Here is a 23,099-nt window from a genome sequence, read left to right as displayed (position 1 = left end):
TATGGGTAGGAGGACTGCCCAAACAAATGGTCAAGTGCAATACAAATTCAGGCTAGCTTTAGCTATTTAGGCTGCAGGCATTTCTATCTTAACCAAAGACAGCTGCACAGAAGCCTCCACTGGGATACTTCTGACCACTATGTAATGCAAACTTAAAAAGTCTTGAAAAGCAGTTGGCTAAGTAGACAATGATTGTTTCTGCATGCACCCTCTGTTTCTGCTCTGTGATGTGCTGTGTTGGTGAGGGTTTTTTTGTTTTGTTTTTTGTCTCTTAATATTTCAAGTTCAGGGTCACTTGCTGCTTTAGTTGTCTGTATTCTCCAGTCATTCCAGAAATGAGGCGTATTTTTTATTTGGCTATTGATATTAAACTGTTTACATAATATAGATTTATGTCTGCAAACAACCTGAAGTACGATACTAGTGAAGGAGTTAACAAAACAGTTCTATGATGAATCCACTGTTCTTGGCAAAAGTCAAACTTTTCATACAATCTAGTAGAATGTAAGTGGAGCACATTTTAAACTTAAAGTATCTCCTCTCCCCATATCTGGCACATTAACTGAACTGACTGTGCCCTACCCACACTGGTAGTATACTAAGGGGTTCAGTAAGGCAGTTTTTAACACCCAGCATTTGTCTGCCTCTCCTTCAGCTCCATTGCAAGGCAGCGTTCCACTTTCCTGTCAAGTAGTTTAGGATCACACTGGGGACATCAGTGCAGTATCGATTAGTCATCATCATCCATGCTGTTTGTGTGCAGTATATGATGTTTCAGAACATCTCTGAATGTGTGTCAGCATATGCATTTAAGGAGCCCTTCAAGTTGAAATAAAACCTATACATTTATGTGTGGGGGAAAATGTTGCATCTGATAATGAAATACATATATGTATATATGTATGTGTATATATGTATAGATGTGTATATATATATTTATATATAATGCACATTTCCTCTTGTACAGTAAGTTCAATAAACAGGCTTCGACATATAGATATGACTATACAAGGTGTGTAACTCTGCCATTTGGATCTCTTCAGTGTGAAATAACTGCGCGTTGTGCATGATCAGTCTCTTTTTTTTCTCATTTGACTCTCATGTTGATCACTTTTTTTTTTAAAGGAACAGGATATTCAGTACAAAAACAGCTATTGAGTGTTGATGCTAAAACTTTTAAATGCATGGATTAAAGAAATCTGAGTTACAGTTCTTATCGTAACTTGCTCCCTTACAGATACAGTAAGAAATATTCTCTACTATATCTTCTGTATGTGTTTGTAAATGGACGTGGCAACTAAATATTATACTTCCACAAGGCACACAAGTTAAAATTGCTTTGGGAACCATAACTAAGGTATCCTAACTTCTGCATGTTTACACTTCCAGATATAACATTTTATTACCATAGAATTTTTATAGTGTGTGGATATACCCACCTAAAAGTTAGTATGTTTTTATGTATATGTATGTGTAGTTTATAATTTATTTGTTGTTGTCTATTACCATGAATGCAAAGGGCAGTTTGGGATTGCAAGGAAATCTGAGCTTTATACTGTGAGTAGAGCCACTGGAATTTATTTGGTAGATTTAGAGTAGCTGCTTTTGCTTTTCTTCTTACGGAATTCAGATTTGCATTTAAACAGTTGAAGTTCACGTTGTAGATAAATGTGTTCTTTCTCCAATATACATATGTATAGTTACTCCTGCACAAGGTTTGCTGTCAGGGATGGCTGAATTCTGCCACTGACTCTCTAAACAAGTCCCTTTGCGAACTGATTCATCTCTTCCCGTGTAAACTGGGAATATACCTCGAACACTTTTATATACTCTACATGATTAAAGGTAAATATTTTTTCAGTCTTGTGGAAAACTATCCAGATATAGTGTAGATGGGAACTATTTTAAAAAAGAAAATTGTGGAGAGCGGTTGTATACCAGTCTGAAATAATATTTTTTTCTAGCAGCTCATGTTACTGTTTTGAAATTGTGCTGCAGCCTTGTAAACACTCTGCCTGAAGGTGAATTAATTTGGCAAGTTCTCAAATTCCTTCAACTATTGATTTATGAGAGGGTTAGAAAAATCATGTAAGTGTTTCCATCGGTCTTAGTTTTTGAAAAAGCTTTATTTGGTTGTTTTGTAAAACTTAATCTTTGTGTCCTATTTGATCTGAAACTATTACTCAACAATTTTTCTCTAATATTCTGTGTTGTATTAAATGCAATAAGCTACTTTTTTTTTTTTGGAAAGACATTTAACTAGAGCTGTGTTTGATTTGCTGGCAGTTCTGAAAAATCAGGGAAGAAAACTTGTTTTGGGTTAAGCTGAAAATATTTTTTAAAACTTTCTGGCAAATTGAAAAGTATAAAAACATTGTTTGGATTTTGAGCTTTTATGTTAATTTTTTAAAAATAAAATAACATTCAAAATAATTGAAAAACATTTTAGAAATGAAAAAGTGAAAAATTTAAAGTCAAACTTTTATTTTGAAAAGTGTCAAAACTTTTTTTTTTAATTTAAGGCTTTTTTCCAATTAAATCAATTCTGTGAATTCAACACAAATTTACAAAATGTTAAAATTTACCCACATCTGCATTTTTTGTCAGAAAAATTATGGTAAAAAAATTCCATGCAGCCCTTCACTTAACACAATGCAAATTACTCTATTTCTGTAACTCCCCAAGTCGTTTCTTTGAAAGTGAAGTGGTTTGTGTACTTTTCCTCAGTTATTTTATGCTTATCATTTCCCTGAGTGAAATATTGACAGTAAACACATAAGTGAAAACTAACTTGAGTTATTCCTGTGGGCCAGTTCAGCATGGTAAAGAGATTAACCCAGCTTGCTGGATCATAGGAAGTAGCAAAGTTGATGCCCAGAATCCGCATATATAAGGGAGATTATAAGTAATGAACAGAAAAACCCTATTTAGAAAGTTGTTGTTGTTATCCTTGTAGCATACTATAGTAAATCCTCAGAGTTGCGAACACCAGAGTTACAAACTGACCAGTCAGCCACATACCTCATTTGGAACCGAAAGCACGCAATTAGGCAGCAGCAGAGACACCCCCTCCCACCCGCCCAAAAAAGCAAGTACGGTGTTGTGTTGAATGTAAACTACTAAAAAAATAAAGGGAAAACAGTGTTTTTCTTCTGCACTGTAAAGTTTCAAAGCTATATTAAGTGTTCAGGTGTAAACTTTTGAAAGAACAGCCATGACGTTTTGTTCAGAGTTACGAACAACTTCCATTCTCATAGCGTTCATAACTCTGAGGTTCTTCTCTACTTAATTTTGAAGAACCTTCCCATATAATCTGGTTATGCCTCTCAAGGCAACTTCTTAAATAGTCAGTATCATTATAAGAACATGCAATTAATTTTTGATTTTATGTAAGTTTTTATGCTGCCGTCATTTGTGTAGTATCTGAGTGCCTTCCAGTAGTACGTTAAGTGACGTGACTAACATCACATGTGGCTTATTCTTACTCTCTCCAGGGGGAGAATAGTGTGTGGGGGGAGGGTTGGGGTAGGTTTTTTAATATGCACATGCTGCTATGTGTTTATATTGGAGAAGGCAAGGTTGAAGAAGTGTGCTTGCACTTGAGCAGTAGGTGGTGAGATTCCTGTGAGCGTTTGTTCTACATACTATGGCTGGCCCCTGAGACACCTCTGTGTTCTGCACAGTTGAGCTTTAGATAAATAGTCAAGATTTTTTTTGTAAGCACTGCAAAGAGACCAGCAACTTTTAAGATGCAAATGTTGAAGTTGAATTATAACCTAATTATTGGCCAGTTCTGGTGATTGTGTATCACAATTTACAAGAAAGGGAAGGAAAGCTGTGAGAGAGATTTGTCTCTTGAATCTTACACCCATGAATAGCAGCAGGAGGCTTCATTGTGGCGTCACTTTCCCCCATACTTTTTTTTTTTTTTTTTTTGCCTCAGGTTTAAAGTTAGTATCTCTCTCTCAATAGTAGGATCAGTTTAGAAATAATTTACATTAGGTCCTAATTCTGCAAAGTGCTGTGTCTGCTTTGAAAGTAATAGAAATTGAGGACAGCGCCTCTTAGAAGATACTCATCACATTATTGGATCAGGTCTTGATGTTTACTAGCTGGACAATTCACTTGGGAAAGAAGTAAGACTACACTCCTATGCATATGGGGACAGAATACCCTCTGAGTAATTATATGTCCCCTCAACTTGATTTGTAAATGACTATACAAAGTTGCAAAAACATTCCAGTGAGAGATTTTGATATTTCCTAATAGCCATTTGGATACACACATGACTTCTGAAGTACGCTGCTGTTATGAAACTAGGTTTTACTTTCTCTAGGGCAAGAATTCTTTTTATAGAACTCTCCTTGTGATTTTTGGACTGTGTGTGATGTACTTTGTTTCAGGATTACAGATTGATTACACATGCAGCATTTCAGGTTTTGTTTTGAATACATCAGTCTTCCTGTCAGTGGCTGGCTATAGCATTTGGGGACACAGAGTGTAAACATCAACAGCATGAGAGCAGTATTATTTTTACATGTAGAACATACGGAAGGTCATTTTATGTTCAGAAATACTTTCTGATGGACCACACAACAGGAATAAATGCTGTAATTCATGGTTTGATTTATATAAATCAAGCTGGAAGAATATCAAAATTTGACTATGTAGAATACTTTCATTATGTGCATGCTTGAGATTTGTTGTATGACTGTCCTTATTTTTGGCTAGAATGTCAACTTGCCGAGGCTCCAGGATCAACCAGTCGATCGTGATGTAGACCATACAACTTTGGGGAAATCTCCAGTCATATTGAGATGTTTGCTAAATTGGACAAACAGGCCTGTACTCAAACCACCCATTTTATCATTAAAATAAATTTGAATCAGAATGCCCTTACCAAATCACTGTTCAAGCTATCTGAAGGGACATCACCATTACATTTATCCCTCAGAGTCTTTTTGCTTGCCATAAGTTTGGCTGTGCCAATTGGAGAACATCATGCCCTATCTTGGAGTACCTCCTACCTCGTTCTGTCCAGGCAACGCTGTGGTCAAAACAGTGCCACACTTCTTACTAATGGTCGCCTGCCTTTTCACGAGAATCAGAGCATAACCCTGTCTTTTTTTTTTTTTTTAGTCCTAACCCAAATACAAATAGTGAAAGAAGTTCAGCATCTTAGAAGAACTTAATGTTTGGCGGGGGAGAGGGCATAAGAAAGGGATAACAGCAGCCTAGTTAGCCTTGTCTAATCGAATAAAACAACTCCATTAGAGAAGCTTATTTCATAGTGGGAAAGAAGTTTTAGGAAGCATTCAGGGTCTACTGAATGAGAGAGCTGGCCTTTCTGAGGACAGCGGAAGCGGATGTATTTGCTGGTGATCTATGAAGTTGCTACTTGCACATAACCTACACCTTTCCCAGCATCACAGGGTTGACGTCCAAGTTTCAGTGAATGCAGTGTTCAAAAGGAGCCTCTGCAGGCTGTTATGAGGTGCTCATACTATGGCAAATGGAATGCTGTTTTGCGAGGACCTAAGAATCTTGACTAGCATGTAGGGGGTTAAAAATAAGTGTGCCATACCTGATCCCTTTTTTCTCTTCCGTTGAGATTCTCTATGCCAGTCCAGACTCCTCCCTCTTCAAATTAGCATCACTTTTTATATATTTCAAATTACAGAAATCTCTAGTTAATATCTTACCATAGAACGTCTTTTGATTAGTCAGCAGAACATATACTGCTATTTTTATATCCAGAAGTGAATAAGATGTGTGTGCTCTCTCTGTTTGTTGACCCAAGGAATTGTAGCCAGGTAGAGATTGGGATCTCTAAAAGAAAATTATCTGGTAGGGAAATACTCGATTGACGATGCACACATTTTAAATGTTGTAGTACAGCACTTCTCCCAACTACATTGCATCTCTCAGACTCCAGCTATGGGGACCGTATGCCAGTTACTGCAGTTGCTGGAGGAAATGTTAAATGGACATGGTTCAACCAAAACAGGATGGCTAGTGTGAACACAATCTACCATTAAAAGTTACAATTCCATTGGACCTATTGTAAATTACAGTGATACCATGCTCTATACAAAGGTGAAAAGGAAAAGCCAACTGTGAACTGTCTCTGTTCTCCTGAATGCCATAAATTAATAAAATACATTTTATTCGTGTCCCATGAACTCAAAGTACTTTATTATGGAAAATGAAACTTATTTACAGCTAATTGCAACATAATAATGAGTGATTGGTAGCATACTAAATAATGAGAATTTAAGTAAGAATGTGATTTCTTAGAGAAGGAAAGAGATTAACTGTACTAATCTGCATTAACTCTCTCATACAATGATCTCTATAGAAGCCAAGTTTAAGAATATAATCTAAGTGGATTCTAGAGCTTAAGATCAGAAGGGACCACTAGATCATCCAGTCTGACCTCTTGTAAATCACAGACCATTAAAGTTTACCCATTTATCCCTGTTATGAGCCCAGTAACTTGTATGACTAAAGCATCACTGGGGGAGGATTCTATACCAGGCTTACTTGGAAAGATGACTATACATCATTCAGCTGACAGTTAACGTTACTAAAGAATGAACGTTGAATACAATATACAAGTGTTCTGTGTAACTGGAAGACAATGGCATTGTTATATTGCCGATAGTACTATTCATCACATCTTACATAGAGATCCTTGAATTGAGTTTCAGATCAGTACAAGTAATGACAGATTCCAGAACTTTTGGATAAACTAGGTTGAAGAGCAGCTTAATCTTTTCTACAAAAGACAGTAGTTCTGATCTTATACCTTCATGAACTGATAGTGTCCTGAAGCTGCCATCACTTTAGCACTAATCCAATATTTTATGTTTTTTAATGATTTTTTAGGATTTTTATAGGAAATCCTAATATTTGGCACTGAGGTGGGGATAACACATGGGAATAAACACATGGAATACATTTCCAAAAAGGGTAAAATTTAAGTGAAGAGGATTGTATTCTTGGGGTATAAGTAGATGACTTTTTAAAATAAACATGCAAGTGGGGATGCAGAAGAAATGAGAAAATAAACTGGAGGGAAACAGAAAGGGTGATCATAAAGACCTTGAGCCTTTGTGTTTGCTGAAGTGTCAAATACTTTCTTGATTCAAGCTGAGAATTAGTTTTAAGAATTAGAATTTCTCCTGGGAACGTGTCATTCAGAACTCTATGCAGTTTTCTATGTCTGGTCAAACTAAAGCTATAAAGGAATTATTACCACACTGCTCCTTGACTTGATGATTGTTTGTAGCCCAAAATTGCTTTGGCCTTTTATTTAATCACATCACATTACAAACAAATATGTACTTTGCTGTCCATTAGTGATACCGGGTCTCTTTCTGCATAACTGCCTCCCATGTTTCATCTTCCCCCCTGTGTGCGCGCAGACACACTTGTTTGTTTTTCCTCAGCTTGTATTAGCTTGCATTCTTCAAGAATTAATCTAATTTTATTTTCAGCCCATGTTTCTGGTCTCTCTCTTCATCTGTTCAGACTAGTGCTTAAATTCCTTCCAGTTCAGGAACAAGTGAAATTCACCTCTGTGCAGCAGGCCAGCACAATGCCTATGCATCCATTTAAAGTTTAAATGGAGTTTAACTGGCACAGAGGCCTTGTGCATCATTTTCACCTTTATCAGCAAATTACTGTGGTTTACTTCATCTTCCAGCTTATTAATAAAGATGTTAACGAAGATTGCTCCTAATATCAGTCCCTGCTGTACTCTCCTAGATCCGTCTGTGCATTTAGATAAATTTAATTATTACCTTTTGTTCAATCTTTTAGACAGTTTTCTTTCAACATGGCAACATTCTAATTCTAGCAAAAAGTGAAGGCAGTCAGATTAGCCTTGAAAGATTTCTTTATGTAAGCGTGTGGTCACTTTTCCTGATAGATCATCCTCTAAATGTATTTCATGATGTTTCTTCTCTTGATATTGTTTTCTTAGATTATTTTGCTGGGAACAGAAACTAAATTAACAAGAAAACAATTGCCAGGATAACTTTTGACCTTTTGAGAATTGTTACTACATTAATTCAGTCAGAAATACGTTGTTCTGTTTTCAGTTCCACTACAGACCGAGATGCTTTGGACAAATAACTTAATCTGTCTTTCCTTCACCTTTCCCGTTTGTAACATGGGGATACTACTTACTGACACCACAGGTAATCCTCTCAGGAGGGCTAAATCATTGTTTATAAACTCTTTGAGATGTTCAGATGGAACTCCTAGAATTTGCATAGAATATGTGTCATACACATATATATGTATATTCCTTAACTTTTCTATCAGTCATGTTTATAACTACTGTACTAGTGTACACCAGTCTAATCAAGCACGAGGAGCTGGAGTACCTCCTTCTAAATCTAAAAAAGGCCAGACACCTGGAGGAGCTCAGTTCGTTGGCTTAGAACTGTACAAACGACTTAAAGAATTTCTGAAGAACTACTTGACAAATCTCCTTAAGGTAAGGCGGCATCATGTCAACTCAATGAATAATTAGATGAAACTCATGTGAACTGGAGTCAAAATAGTACAGTAAAACTAAAAATATCTGAAGCCATTGCAAGTAAAATTGTCGAGTGATCAAATTTGTAGAAAATCATGAAATTTAACATCTTAATTGTTTCATTAAGCTTTGACTTTTTACCTTGTACACAAGTCAATCACTGTGAAATAAACACAAAACTTCTTGCACCATTGGGTGATGCTCACAAGCTATCCTATGTAACTTTTTAATTTGCTGTGAGTGGAGCTCAATTTTGTTTAGCTAATAGCTAACCTCAATATTAACCCTTCTGCAAAAAGAAAAAGGACAGCTTGTTGGTCTAGCTGGGAAAGATATTTTAGTATCTCCTGTATCCTGTAACATTTTTCTTACTACAGCACTGAAGTCTGGGATGTAAGAGCCAGGTGTGATGCCTTATCTCTACCAAGGTAGCAGCTTTAACTGCTGCTATGTGCAGGGGTACCAAGGAGAGAGAGACAGTATTCACTCTTGACGCTTGGGTAGCAGTTATACTTAGAAATTTAGCACATGGCCTTTACCACTGTTGCAGGTCTGCAGGTAGTAATTGTGGAGGCTGTAGAATAGAATGGGATCAAGCATTTTTTCTAGATATCTAACCCATAACGCTAACAGTTTACCAGGCCACTATCAAGGTAAGAATGGATTTAGTAATACTTTTTCCTACGTGCAGCCATACCTGTTTCTGTAGTAGAGCTCTTACTGGAAGCAGCAGCATATGTTGTATGTCATGGATTTCGGTTTACAATAGACGATTACTTTTATCTCTACATAGCATTATATTGTATATTAAAAAATAAGCAGTCTATAGTATTGGTGGACTTTCTCTGTTTCAGGATGGTGAAGACTTGATGGATGAGAGTGTGCTGAAATTTTACACTCAACAATGGGAAGATTATAGGTTTTCAAGCAAAGTGCTGAATGGAATTTGTGCCTACCTCAATCGACATTGGGTTCGTCGTGAGTGTGATGAAGGTCGTAAGGGAATATACGAAATCTACTCAGTAAGCATTTTAAAGAGCTTTCTCTTCAAGTATTTTATTGGTTTTAACTTTTAATTAAAACATTCTGATGGAAATATAAATATATCCCTACTGTGTTCCTAGCCAACTGCACCAGGCATCTGCTTTCTCTTCCCACAAATCCCTCTTTAAAACTCACTATTTGTATGAGGCTCACCAGTATTTGACAGATTTGCAAGCTTATATACCTTTTTCCTTCTCCATGTTTAGACAAGCTAAATCATAGTATTTTATGTAACCTCCAAAGTTTCCTTCCTTGCTCTTCCTGCCTCCAAAATGTTGTTCTGTGTTCTGTTGGGGACAGTCATCAGTTTTGTTGGTAATTTTGTTTTTTCTGGACATACCTCTTTCATACAAAATTTTTGCAGCAGCATAGTAACATCATCTAAAGCTATTTTAGTCATATTTTCCTCTTCTCCCCTTTCACTGGCTTTTCATCTTCCACAAAAATTGAAGATTTTTTCACTTTGAAAACTATTCATGACAGCCTCCTGATCAGCTCTTCTTTTATTTCCCTGTCTAATGGGCTGTATTCCATCTAAACCTTTTTCCTGACTGTGTTTTCTTCTGACTTCTGGCTATGCCATGTTCTGGGGAGCAATCCAGGCTATTGAGGGGTTGTCACTTCTTGCCCTGTAACCCTGAGTGCCTCAAAATGCTGTGCTGCTGTAACTCCATTTTCTGGATGCTTCCAGCCAAAATACAAGCATGCATTGAGTGTCTGTGTTAAGGAACTCTGAGTCAGCAACTCTGATTCCAGTAGCTTTCTTGTTATACCACTGCCACGTTCTGGCCTCCACCAGCCTTGGTTACACCTGGCAAGATGACCCTAAAACTCCCAAAATTATGTGCTCTGCGCTATCCAGCCCTCTCCTAGATCATTCAGAGAGATATTAAGGTTCTTTTGTTCCTTTAAAGATACAATACCCAGCAGCTTGTCACATTAACTAGAGTTAACATTCAATTTAAATGAAACACAGCACTGGGTTGATTTAGATTAAAGTAAAACAAGTTTATTTACAAAAGGAGAGAGAATTCTAAGTGAGTCAAGTAAAAAGGATAGAGCTAGAAATGGTTACAAGAAAATGACAGTGGAAAAACACTTTCCGGGGCGAAGATTTAACAGAACCAAGCTACAGCCTTTGTTCATGATAGTTTCCTTAACAATCTACCTTCCTGTAAGATGGCTGACCACCCCTCTGGTCAGTATTTCCCCAGAGTGCTTGGTTCCTTTGTTGTCTTAGGTGAAACATAACTTGGGGTTCTTTGCCCCTCTCTTTTATAGTCTAGTGCATCTTTGAAATGGACTCTTCTGAAGGCTCCCCCTCCCCGCCCCAAGTAAGTTTTTTTTTTTTTTTTTTTTTTATTCAAGCTGTGAGGAAGGGGACGTGGAATCTCGTGGTAAAGGAAGGTTTCATGCTTGTTTCTTCCCCCATTGGTGTTTGCTAAAATGAAAATTGATCTGTTCCTGACATTTCCTACCCCTGCTGTGATGCTGAGTGGATATATCCTCCCCTTGTTGGCTTGATGTTCCTGTTTACTTTCTGTGTAAATTGCATTCACATTTTCTCTTAATGTAGCTAATGTACCTTGGAAAAACCTTCAAGGTGGTAGAACTGAATTCCTTTGTCTAGGTTGGGGTAACTTCAGCCCTGCCTCACTCTTTGATAACATAAGCTCCAGTATGTTTGTAACTTTGAATTTGTCCTCCATACATACGCCATGCAATAATATTAGTGATCACCGTGTTATTAGCTTTCTATTGATATCTTACATAACACCTTCTATATACAGGTTATGTCATTAGTGAGTTGGGGTACAATAAACTGATCAGGTCAGCTGAAACTCATTACCAGATGCTAATTAGCCCTATGCTCTCTTTCATTGGGATGCTGTTAGGGCACAGGCTACAAATCCTCTTCCATTTTACTCCTTGTATTTGAAACAATGTCTCAATAAATATGCCCTAGGCACCCTATCTTTCCTCTGTATTACTTCTGAAAACCAGTCTAAACTGTCATGTCTAACAGTGATGATATTCTCCCCCTCAGTTGAACTCTGTTGTACTCATTTGTGAGTGTAGATTGTTATATGTTGAAGGAATCTTTTAATTTTAGTTTCTGCTTAGTACATATTTTATTGCGTTATGAAAATAACTCTGCATTGGGTGGGACGATAAAAACAATTTAGGAGGGTGTCTTTACTGAGTGTTCATCTTCCAGCTGGTCCTTCTCTGACCATTCAAATTCAAAGTCCCTACATCAGAAAAATCCCATTTTAAAATATTTTTTAATTAAAAGTGGAGTAGTATTCAGGTACGTGCTGGACAGCCCTATTCCTGTCTGGGGGATGAGGAAGACGGGGGTTCAAAAATACTGTTATCTGATCATTTAGAGTGTGGGGATAGTTATAAAACATGTAAGTTTTCCCTGAGATAGCTTAGCTAACTGAGACTTGACTGCCATAACAAAAAGCTTCTTAAAAATAAATTATAACTATTTAGCATAATACAATATTTCAGTTTTCCATAAAGGATTATCCTGTGTATATATAAGCCTTTCCTCTTTTCTTCTCCCTTCCCCAATCTTAGCTTGCCTTGGTGACCTGGAGGGACTGTTTGTTCAGGCCGTTAAATAAGCAGGTACATATTTTATGAATACTGCATTATTTCACAAGGTTAGTATTGAAATGTCACAAGTAACTATTCCAAGGTGAACTGCAAAAGGGAAGAAAAAAGCCTTCTGCTTCTCCTTTAATGAATTTTTAGTAATAGGGGACATCAGCTGCAACATCTGTTACATATGAGGGATGGGGAGAGGCTGCTAATTTTGTGTGACTGTTACAGACGTATGGTTTAGCAAAGCATGGATTGGCAAGGTTCTAGTGTATATTTCAAATGTAAACAAGCAGAATTTATTAAACCGAAGTTTAGAGGTTGCTTATATATTATAGAGAAATAGTTAACGGCACAAACAGATGCTTTTATATTTCTTTGCAGTTCGTTAGCTAGAATATTGAATTGTAAGTTACTGACGTGCACAACTTTCAGTGATGTTTGTGGGAATTCTGTTTGGTGTTAAGATTAGCACATTGCTTTATTTCTTTTTCAGGTGTTTGGATTGTCTTGAGCGTGGAAGTACATGCCTGATTGATTACTGTATTTATTGACCAAGTAGTTGGTTTTAATGTATGTTGACTCATTTTTAATTTGTATTTCAAAGGTAACAAATGCTGTGTTGAAACTGATAGAAAAGGAAAGAAATGGTGAAACCATCAACACCAGGCTGATCAGTGGAGTCGTACAATCCTATGGTAAATGAATTTTCTGTAAGATTTACTTGTAGCCACTTGGAAAATCTCCCACCAGAGCCCTAAAGCAACGTTTTTACCATAGCTGATTAAGAAAGATTTTTGCAGTAGAATAAACTTTTAGTAGTGTAATTTGCCATGTAAAATTTTTAACTTTATTCTGTCTGAGAATGGGGGGGGAAGTGACAGATCATGTATGCCTCTAAAACAAAATAACTCCATCCCAATTAATAATGCAACCTTTTCTGTTTTGAGAGGCAAAAATTCATAGCTAGAAATAATCAAACTCTAAGCCTGTAGTAGATGTTCTTCTTCGAGGGATGGTCCCTATGTATTCCACTCTTGGGATATGCATGCAAAACATGTTTCAGTCTGGAATTTTTTGTAAGCAGTGTCCCTTGACCTGCCCATGTGCTGTAGCTCTTGTTGTAGTCCGAACCGAGGGCATAAAAGGTAGTGCGTGGCGACACCTCTTCAGTTCCTTCTTACCACTTCATGGTCTGAGTCGGAATCTTCCTTATCCTCACTCCTTTTTTTACTGTCATTACTGTAAGATATTGTATATACTTGGTTTTAGTCTTCAAGGCATAGTCTACATAGCAGAGTTAGTGTTTTTTTCCCCCCATTTTCTTCCACACATGGGGATATTTTTCCTCCTGAGAAGTTTGGGATTATGCCCAGAGTCCCAGAGTTCAGAAATTGTGTTTCTTGCCCTTGCTCCTCTTCAGAGAAGTGATCATCAATACTGCCTGTATTGCGTGGGTGAGGCTCATGTTTCTGCCAAATGCAGCAACTGCTGCTCTTTTTGCCACAGAACTTGTGAAGGTTGGGAACTAAGACGCCAGAAAACATCTCACGTAGAAGTCAATGAAGCCCTAGTCAGATCCAGACTTGGGACCACCATCAACCCCCATACATCAGTCTCACCAGGTGGGCAGTGGCCTCTGAGCACGAGGTTGGCAACATAAGCTAAGACTTAAGCCTAAGCAGAAGGCTTCACATGAGAACCAAGGGCACTCTCATGGACTTAAGGACAAGCCATCTTTGTTTAAAACCACCCCATCAAAGATGGGAGAGCTAGCAAGTACAGGCACTTAGGCTTTAGTCCCAAATAAATCATCTCTGCAGGAGAAGGTGGTACACAAGGGTACAGATCCAACGGCTCTAACATTGACTCTGATTGTGAAGGCTCAGGATAAATGGCTCCTGGTGATGCCATCCATTTCTAGAGCTGATGCAGTATCAGTAGTGACATGGCCCCAAAGGACGCTCGACCACCATGGTGATGAAGGAGGTTCCAGGTCAGACAGCTCTGCCAATGGAGACTCCTTGTACCGAAGGGTTATCAGAGACCTGGGTCTCCCTGGAAGACATGTTTGCTTTTTCCTATCTCCATTCACCCCTCCTACTGAGGACCATCTCTAATCCGGGACACTGTTACACCAGAGGAAGACATTATCCAAACAAGGCAAAGTTGTTCTTCCATCCCACCTGCCAGCCTTGGGGCATAACCATTGGTAACATCAGTACCGTTGGAGATAAGGGATCCAGCTTTCCAAGCGAAGAGTTTCTCTTGATGGGGCTGTCAGGACCTGTGTCCCTTTATTGATGCCACTCATTCCCCTCCACTGATATTCAGAGGTTGCCTTACTCAATTTGCCAAAAAAATTGTAGTTATCCCCTGACTACAGACAAATGGTATTAGAGATTGTTCATGGTTGCTATTTGATGGAGTTTCTGGTACCTCTAACCCGCAAACCGCCCTTCCCGATTCCTTTTCAGGGACCACTGTCATGGGGAGATTGTGCATCAAGAGGAGAACTCCATTCTCTCCAGGGGAGCCATAGAAAGGGTTTCACCTGACCATCAAGGGAAGGGATTCTTTTCACCTTACTATTTGATTCCCAAGAAAAATGGGAGATGGAGGCCAGTTCTCAGTCTGGGACAGCTGAACAGATTCATTCAAAAACTAAAGTTCTACGTGATATCCTTGGCATCAGTAATTCCCTTGTTAGAGGAAACATGGTTCGCAGCTCTCAACATGAAAGATGCATATTTTCATTTAGTCCTCTACCCAACCCACAGGAGTTTCCACAGGTTCCTCTCTGATCACAAGCATTACCAATTCAGAGTCCTCCCACTTTGGTCTAGCTTCAACACTCAGAGCTTCACAAGGTTCTTTTCAGTAGTGGCAGCTTGGATGAGAAGAGAGGGATTTACAGTCTTCCCTTACCTCAACGATTGGCTTCTGATGGGCAGTTCCTACAAGGAAAGTCCAGCTGGCAACCGTTGTTGTACTCAACCTTCTGACTTCCCTGGGTGTCCGCATCAATCACAAAAAAATTCATTAACACCCATGAGGTTCATAAATTGTATAAGCGATATGTTGGACTCGACTACAGCAAAAATGTATCTATCTCTCAAGAGGTTTCAGACCATGAGTGCTTTGATTCATCAGGTCACTGTCAGACCCAGAACGTCAATCAAAACTTGCCTTTCCCTCCTCGGCCACATGGCCATATGCACATACTTGATGCCGTTCTCCAGGCTTCATCTTTGCTGCCTACAAGCCTGGCTTCTCTCCATGTACGCACCAGAGAAGGGCAACATAAATGGTAGATGATTGTTCCACCCAAAGTTTTAGACTCTTGTCTGGTGAACAAAATCAGAGAAGGTTCGGGGGAGAGTCCCTTTCCTCACACCAGCTCCCAAGGAACCCATTGTTACCAATGCCTCCCTCTTTCGTTGGGTTGCTCATGTGAGTTATCATATGGAGCAAGGCATCTGGATCCTATGGGAGTCCCATATGCTTATCAATTTACTAGAACTCTGGGCAGTCCATTGAGCTTGCAAACCCTTCCTCCCACTCACCCAATCCAGACACGTCCAAATAATTTCAAACAACATGACAGTTGTATTTTATATAAGTGTGGGGGGGGCGGGTTCCCTCCTTGTGCATTGAGGCAGTCACCCTGGAATTGGTGAACCAGCCATCACATAACCCTGTTAGCAACATATTTATCAGGGGTGTAAAACTCCCTAATGGACTGCTTGAGCAGACACTTTTCCTCAATCACAAATGGGAGATTCACAATTCAGTTCTTGACGACATCTTAGCCCAATGGGGAATTCCAGCCTGGGAACTTGTTGCCTATCAAGAGAACAAGAAACTTACTTGGTACTGCTCCAGAGCAGCCCTAGGCAAGGGTTTGATGGAAGATGCTGTCCTGGTATCATGGAAGGGTCTCCTGGGGTATGCCTTCCCTCTCATCCCATTGATATCACAGGTTCTACAGAAAATCTATGAAGACAGAGCTTACGTCATCCTGACTGGGGCCAACTGTCTGAGATAGTTCTGATTTATGGATCTGTTGAAGTTCTCAGTTCACTTATCCAGGAACATCCTCACATTGCCAAACCTTCTAACCCAGCACAAGGGCAGGTTCAAGCACCCCAATCCAGGACCGCTGCAACTCAGGGCCTGGCATTTGAATGGGTGTCAGAAATAGAGCACTTGTGTTCTAAAGGGTTGCAATCCATCCTTAACCAAAGCAGAAAAGCTGTTACTCAGGAAAATGGAAGAATTTCTTCTCTTGGGCTCACAAAGAATCTTGTCTCCAGAATCTGCTGGATCCTTTCTTCTTAGAGTATCTGCTTATACTTAAGTCTTCAGGCCTTGTGCTCAATTCTCTGTGAGTGTATTTAGCAGTGATCATCACTTTCCATCCTCCAGTGGACAACAGTACAATCTTCACTCATCCTGTCACAACTAGATTTCTGAAGGGGATTCTGAAATCCTTTCCACCATTAGTGAAGTTTGCACATTGGTGGGACCTCAATTTTGTTTTATCGTCACTCACTTTACCTACCCCCCTCCCCCCGAGCCTCTAGACACATGCTCTGTGGCCTATCTGTCCATGAAGGTGGCCTTCCTAATAGCCATGATGTCAGCCAGAAGAGTCACTGAGCTCGGCGCACTCTTGGTGCACCCACCATTATAATTCTTTCTATAGAGAAAAGATCTTGTTATGACCTCACCCTAGATTCTTTCCTAAAGTAGTATCCAAGTTTCATGAGTCAGGTAATCCACTTGCCTCAGATGAAGAGAGACGGTATTCTGTAGACATCTGAAGGACTTCCTCTTTTTATTTGCAAAGAATGAAGGATGTTAGAAAGATACCTTAACAATTTGTTTCCATAGCAGAGAAATCAAGGGGTCAAACTATATCAAGGCAGAGACTTTCAAAATGAATCCCAGGTTGTATTACCCTTTCTTACCAACTAGTTTATATTCCCTCTCCGAAGGGGGGTAAAGATACTTTGGCTGCATTGCTGAGAGATATAACCTTCCTAGAGATATGAAGGGCAGCGTCTTGGAGGTCTTTGTATGCCTTCACGAGACATTATGTTCTGGTCCAGACATCAACTGTGGATGCATCTGTGAGGGCAGCAGTACTACAGTCAACTACACTTCAGCGTCCTTTTACCCACCCCATCTCAGTACTGCTTGTTAATCTCTCACATGTGGAATACATATAGGGGACCATCACTTGAAAGAAGAAATGGAGGTTACTTACCTGTAACTGGAGGTTCTTCAAGATGTGTGCTCTACTATCCACCCTCTGTGCTGCAGAATGTTTGAACTACAGTACGAATTGGAAACTGGAGAAATGTCGGCCCACACAACCGTTTCTGCCTTCTGTTTGGAGTATGAGAAGAGCAATGGCTTGTGAGCGGGACAACAGACACTGCTTGCAAAAAAATTCTGGACTCAGGCACCTGGTGCACATGCATATCCCATGTGTGGAATACTTATATGGACCACACACCTCAAAGAACTGCCGGTTAAAAGTAATAACCTCCATTTCATTGTTGTTAAGAAATTATTTAAGAAGACTATGCTGTAGTTGGAACAAAAATGTTGTTTTGGAACAAGAATATGAGCTGCAACACAAACATGGATTTTTTTTTCATTTGCATTAAATTCTGATATTGTGTCCTTCAGGGGAGTAAATAAATGTTAGTTTATGTGTGTCTAATTTATTTATGCAAACAATTTGAAAGTTTAAAAGAAAATTCCTTTTTGACACGAATAATGTGAAAGTTGACATTTGAGCTAGTTTCTGTGATACTGACTATGGAAACCATAATGTTATACAATTTCTGTAATCAATTATTATTTATACTAATTTATGCTTAAAAATCTAAATTTCAGTGTTCCCCATGGAACTGACTTATACTTCAGATGCACAATAAAAATACTATACATGGTTTTTAAAGCGGTGGCTCTCAACTTTTCTAGACTACTGTGCTCCTTTCAGGAGTCTGATTTGTCTTGCATACCCCCAGGTTTCACCTCACCTAAAAACTACTTGCTTACAAAATCAGACCTAAAAATACAAAAGTGTTACTGCACATTGTTACTAAAAAAAAGTATACTTTCTCATTTTTGCCACATAATTATAAAATAAATCAATTGGAATTTAAATATTGTACTTGCATTTCAGGGTATACTATGTATAGCGATATATATATATAAAGTCATTGTCTGTATGAAATTTTAGTTTGTACTGACTTTGCTAGTGCTTTTTATATAGCCTGTTGTAAAACTAGGCAAATATCTAGATGAGCTGATTTACTCCCTGGAAGACCTCTGCGTACCCGCAGGGGTATATGTGCCCCTGGTTGAAAACTGCTGTTTTAAAGTATTAAACTTTATTTACATGTTAAACATTACAAATTTCTCTTTGTAAACCCATATTAAATTACTGTAATGGCTGCCAAGAATATGCAAAAAATTCCACAAAGAGCTTATTCTTTTCAAACCCCTTCTTTTAGTATATACTCCAAATACTGGTTTCTTAACACTTTTAAAGAATGGAGCTTAAGTAATTTTAAAGCACAGTTTTCCTTAACAAACAATGCAAATAGTAAAACTGTCTCACTGGATTCACTATTATAAGAAAAATGATTGCGCTTCTTGTCTGTTTTAGTTTTCTCTATCAGTGCTTTAAATATTCTGGTTATAAGTACTATAACCATAGATCTTTTATGAAGGTCTAAATTGTGGTTTGGTAAGAAATACTAGAAATACTAATTCTGTTAAAAGTCCCTGGGTCTTTTGCCTGCCTTGTTTCAGTCCATCCTGGGCTTTCTGCTCTGGAACTTGGTTTTGAAGATAAAACTGTGTTGTCTAGGCTGGTTTTAGTACTAATCTTGGATGTTTGGGGTTTTTTTTCCCCTCAGTATTTCCAAAGATTTTTCAGAAATTCTTCCATGAAGCATCTGGTGCTTTGTATGTCTTTATATAATACAAATTTCATGATCCTCCTTGCAGTGTATATATATTAAATGTATTTCATAATTGTCAAACATTGCTCATCCTCACTCTTGCTAAATTGCCAAAAAAGAGTAGTCTCTGTGTCTCAGCAAATTTAATAGTAGTACACTTGAGTGAGTTCTCATGTATTATGACTTCATTATTTTTATTAAACGAACTTGCAATTACTAATAAATTCTGAACCATGTATGTGTATTTAAAAATACATATATAAAATAAAAAAAGCATACAACTACAAGTTCATCTATCCTTAATGAAGTTGTTCGAATTAAATTTTTTTTATACAGAATAGATTCCTGATTAATTGAGGCGTCTCTTGGTGCACGTTATTAGTTTAGAATTAAGGATGCACTTCTGGGATTTATAATTAATTGCATAGAGAACTAAACACTCAAAATGTACAATAGATCATTTAACGTAGAATAAATTAATCATTGTGTACTTTGTTTTTTAGTGGAACTGGGGCTGAATGAAGATGATGCATTTGCAAAGGGACCTACACTAACTGTCTATAAAGAGTCTTTTGAATCTCAGTTTCTCGCTGACACAGAGAGGTTTTATACAAGAGAAAGTACTGAATTCTTGCAACAGAACCCAGTCACAGAATATATGAAAAAGGTGAGCTATTATTAAGTAGCTGGAGTTCAGTGCTTATTTCCTGGATCCAGCTGTCTATTAGAGGTAAGCACTAATATAGATATTTGAGTTCTTAAGATGCTAATTACTGTTGTAAAGTAAAAACTACTTACTGTCTTTCCACTGCCATTTGGACAGAGTTGTTCTTATTCCTATCTTCGTTGCTTTTAGCTGGTTTGAAATTCCTCCCTCTTCAATGTATTTACAGTTATTTGAATCTCTCCTTAATGGGCAAACCAAAAGAGGAGATGGAATAAATTCAGCAACGTCAAAGGCCTGTCAAATTTTCCAATGAAAAAGCTATTAGTTATGTCTCGGGGCTACAGGCTCATGGGTTCAGTTCCAGTACTGGGAGCTGGCCTCATAAACGGTACTGAAAAGCCTACACTGTTAGGCCTTGCCTTCATTAGCCAGGCAAAATCCCCTTTTCATCAAGAAGCAGGTTTTAGGGAAAGTTCAGCAGAATTCCCTTTGAAAGCATTTGTTATTCCAGCATGGCAGGGAGAGATTTTTTTGTTTGGTTTGCAGTGTGAAGATATTTCAAATGCCTCTTCCCCAATGGTCCAGGTACATTGGTGAAGACAATATATCGTCTCCTCTTTTGACATAAAAACAAGTCTTTGTGGCTTTTCCATTTTTGCTTTAATTGATGCCTATCATCTGCACTCTTTCAAGCACTTTTTATTCTGCCAAGCTTCAAAAAGCGATTGTGCAACCTATGAGCTGATATACGCATCAAAATGGCAGATGTTAATGTGCCCTGGATCTGGTGACCACTTTGTTGTGACTTGGTTCACTCAAATCCTTTGTCCTGCCTGCAGCTGAAATCCATATGGATTCCCAAAATGATTGAGGCTCATGAGAGAATATGGAGGATGAAATGTGAGTCTAAACAGGAAAAAGGCTGAATATTGCATTCTAAAATCATTGCTTGGTTTGAGAATTGAAGCAATCTCCACCAAAACTTGCCTTTCTTTTTAAGAGACACAGGTCCAGATCCTCAAAGGTACTTAGGTCTTGATCTGCTCATTGTTGCTATACCTAACTTCCTATTGTTTAGGGGGATCATCGGTCTTAAGGTAGGTGCCTAGGTTCTCTCTACAATGCAAATGGAGATTTACACACCTAAGAAAGGGATACACAGAAGCCAGCAAGCTTAGCCAGAGTGAAGCTGAGGAGAGAGGCTTAGCTGCTTAGCAGCTAACCAGGTGCACCTGGCTAATGGACCACAGATAGGCGCCTCCCTCTGCTCAGGATCCTCAGCTGCAAAGTCTCTCCTGGACTTAGGCATCTAAACCAGGTTAGCCACTTAGGTAGCCTATGCCTTGCAGCCAAAACTGTCTCTTGGTCTCCTGCTCGATACTTGTATCATGGTTGCTCCACATTCTGTGTGCCTCTGGTTGTCTTGTGTATAGGTGCTAGGCTGCCCAGCTGTCTAGTCCGTGGCCTGCATCTGGACCTTCTGCTTCAAGGACTGACTGGTATCGGGTTGTAGGTCTGCTCAGAGCCTGCCTGCGGGACTGAGCCCCACTGGTGAGATAAGTGTTCCCCTGCCTAGTTTGAGAATGCCCTATGCTGTTACCGGAAGATTTGATTCAATTATCCTATACCAATGATGTTGCCTAAAAACACTGCTTTTGATTTAAAACCTCAATTCTTACTTTATCTAACCTGGTAACCAAGGTTGTGACCTGCCCTAAAGGAATTGCCAGGAAAAGCCACAGCTAGATTGCTTTCCCTTGAAAGGGCATGGATACAGCCCTCCAATCAAGAATAGAGAATCAAGCACTAAATCTTCGAAAACAAAGAATCATATTTTATTTTAGAAGTGAGTGGTTACAGTAAAATAATAGAGATCAATATAAGGATTATAGTTAAAAGAATGAATGGCACTTACAGTACAAAGGACACTCTCACTGACTATGACATATGACAATATAATCATTCACTTAATGCTCTGTAACGTAACTGTGATGGGTTCAGTCAGAGAAAGCCCCTTGGGACTGTCATCTGATGTGCTGAAACTACCTCTGATCCTGTTTCTTTGATGGCTGGGACTCCAGAACCCTTTCTTGTTGAGCCAGACACGCTAGCCTGCTGCAACACAGACCCAGGGTCTGAACCATGCCTCCAAAGCTGCAGACGTAACTGAAAACAGCTCAGCAAGAACTCCTGTTTCCAACACCCAGACACCCAGCTCCTAATGGGATCCAAACCCCAAATAAATCCGTTTTACTCTGTATAAAGCTTATGCAGGGTAAACTCATAAATTGTCTGCTGTCTGTAACACTGATAGAGAGAGATGCACAGCTGTTTCCTCCCCCAGGTGTTAATCACTTACTCTGGGTTTGTTAATAAACAAAAGTGATTTTCTTAAGTATAAAAAGTAGGATTTAAGTGGTTTCAAGTAATAACAGACAGAACAAAGTAAGTTACCAAGCAAAATAAAACAAAACACGCAAGTCTAAGCCTAATACATTTAAGAAACTGAATACAGGTAAATCTCACCCTCAGAAATGTTCCAATAAGCTTCTTTCACAGACTAGACTCCTTCTTAGTCTGGGCCCAGTCCTTTCCCCGGTACAGTTCTTGTTAGTTCGAGCCCAGGTGGTAACCTCATGACTGGCCACCCCCTTTGTTTTGTTCCACCCCCATATATATCTTTGGCACAAGGCAGGAATCCTTTGTGCCTTTCTGGGTTCCCACTCTTCTTTTTCTAACTGGAAAAGCACCAGGTTTAACATGGATTCCAGTATCATGTGACATGTCCACATGTCCTGTGAGACTTCATTACCCACTGGCTGACACACATATATATATAGGAAGGCTTACAAGTAAACGGAGCCATTTACAACCAGTTGTCCTAGTTAATGGGAGCCATCAAGATTTCAAGCCACCATTAATGGCCACACTTTGCATAGTTACAGTAGGACTTCAGAGTACTACTTCATATTTCTAGTTTCAGATACAAGAATGATACGTTCATACAAATAGGATGAACACACTTAGTAGATTATAAGCTTTGTAATGATACCTTACAAGAGACCTTTTGCATAAAGCATATTCTATGGAGTGCAACGTCACAGTAACAATATAATAATCATAATAATATATCAGACTTTCAATACCAAATACTTAATACTAAACTAAACATCCAGTAAGCACTGGCCGGGCAGTTACTGGATGGGTAGGGGAAGATCTCATTCAGACCACAGCCAGCCAGCTT

The 23,099-nt window shown here is 38.8% G+C and overlaps 1 protein-coding gene across 2 annotated transcripts in view; it reads left to right on the top strand.

The window, feature by feature from the left end:
• The window catches only part of CUL1 (cullin 1), an 81,632-nt gene that overhangs the window by 30,436 nt on the left and 28,097 nt on the right, over positions 1–23,099 (top strand). For both annotated transcript variants that reach the window (XM_077810969.1, XM_077810970.1), the window contains exons 3-7: positions 8,332–8,506; positions 9,403–9,570; positions 12,179–12,229; positions 12,810–12,900; positions 19,692–19,855. In XM_077810969.1, coding sequence (XP_077667095.1) covers positions 8,332–8,506; positions 9,403–9,570; positions 12,179–12,229; positions 12,810–12,900; positions 19,692–19,855 — 649 coding nt within the window. The remainder of the gene's footprint in view (positions 1–8,331; positions 8,507–9,402; positions 9,571–12,178; positions 12,230–12,809; positions 12,901–19,691; positions 19,856–23,099) is intronic.

This window comes from Eretmochelys imbricata, chromosome 2, assembly GCF_965152235.1.
Source record: "Eretmochelys imbricata isolate rEreImb1 chromosome 2, rEreImb1.hap1, whole genome shotgun sequence".
Taxonomy (NCBI): domain Eukaryota; kingdom Metazoa; phylum Chordata; order Testudines; family Cheloniidae; genus Eretmochelys; species Eretmochelys imbricata.
The sequence above is the reverse complement of the archived record's forward strand: the minus strand, read 5'-3'. Positions and strand labels throughout refer to the sequence as shown.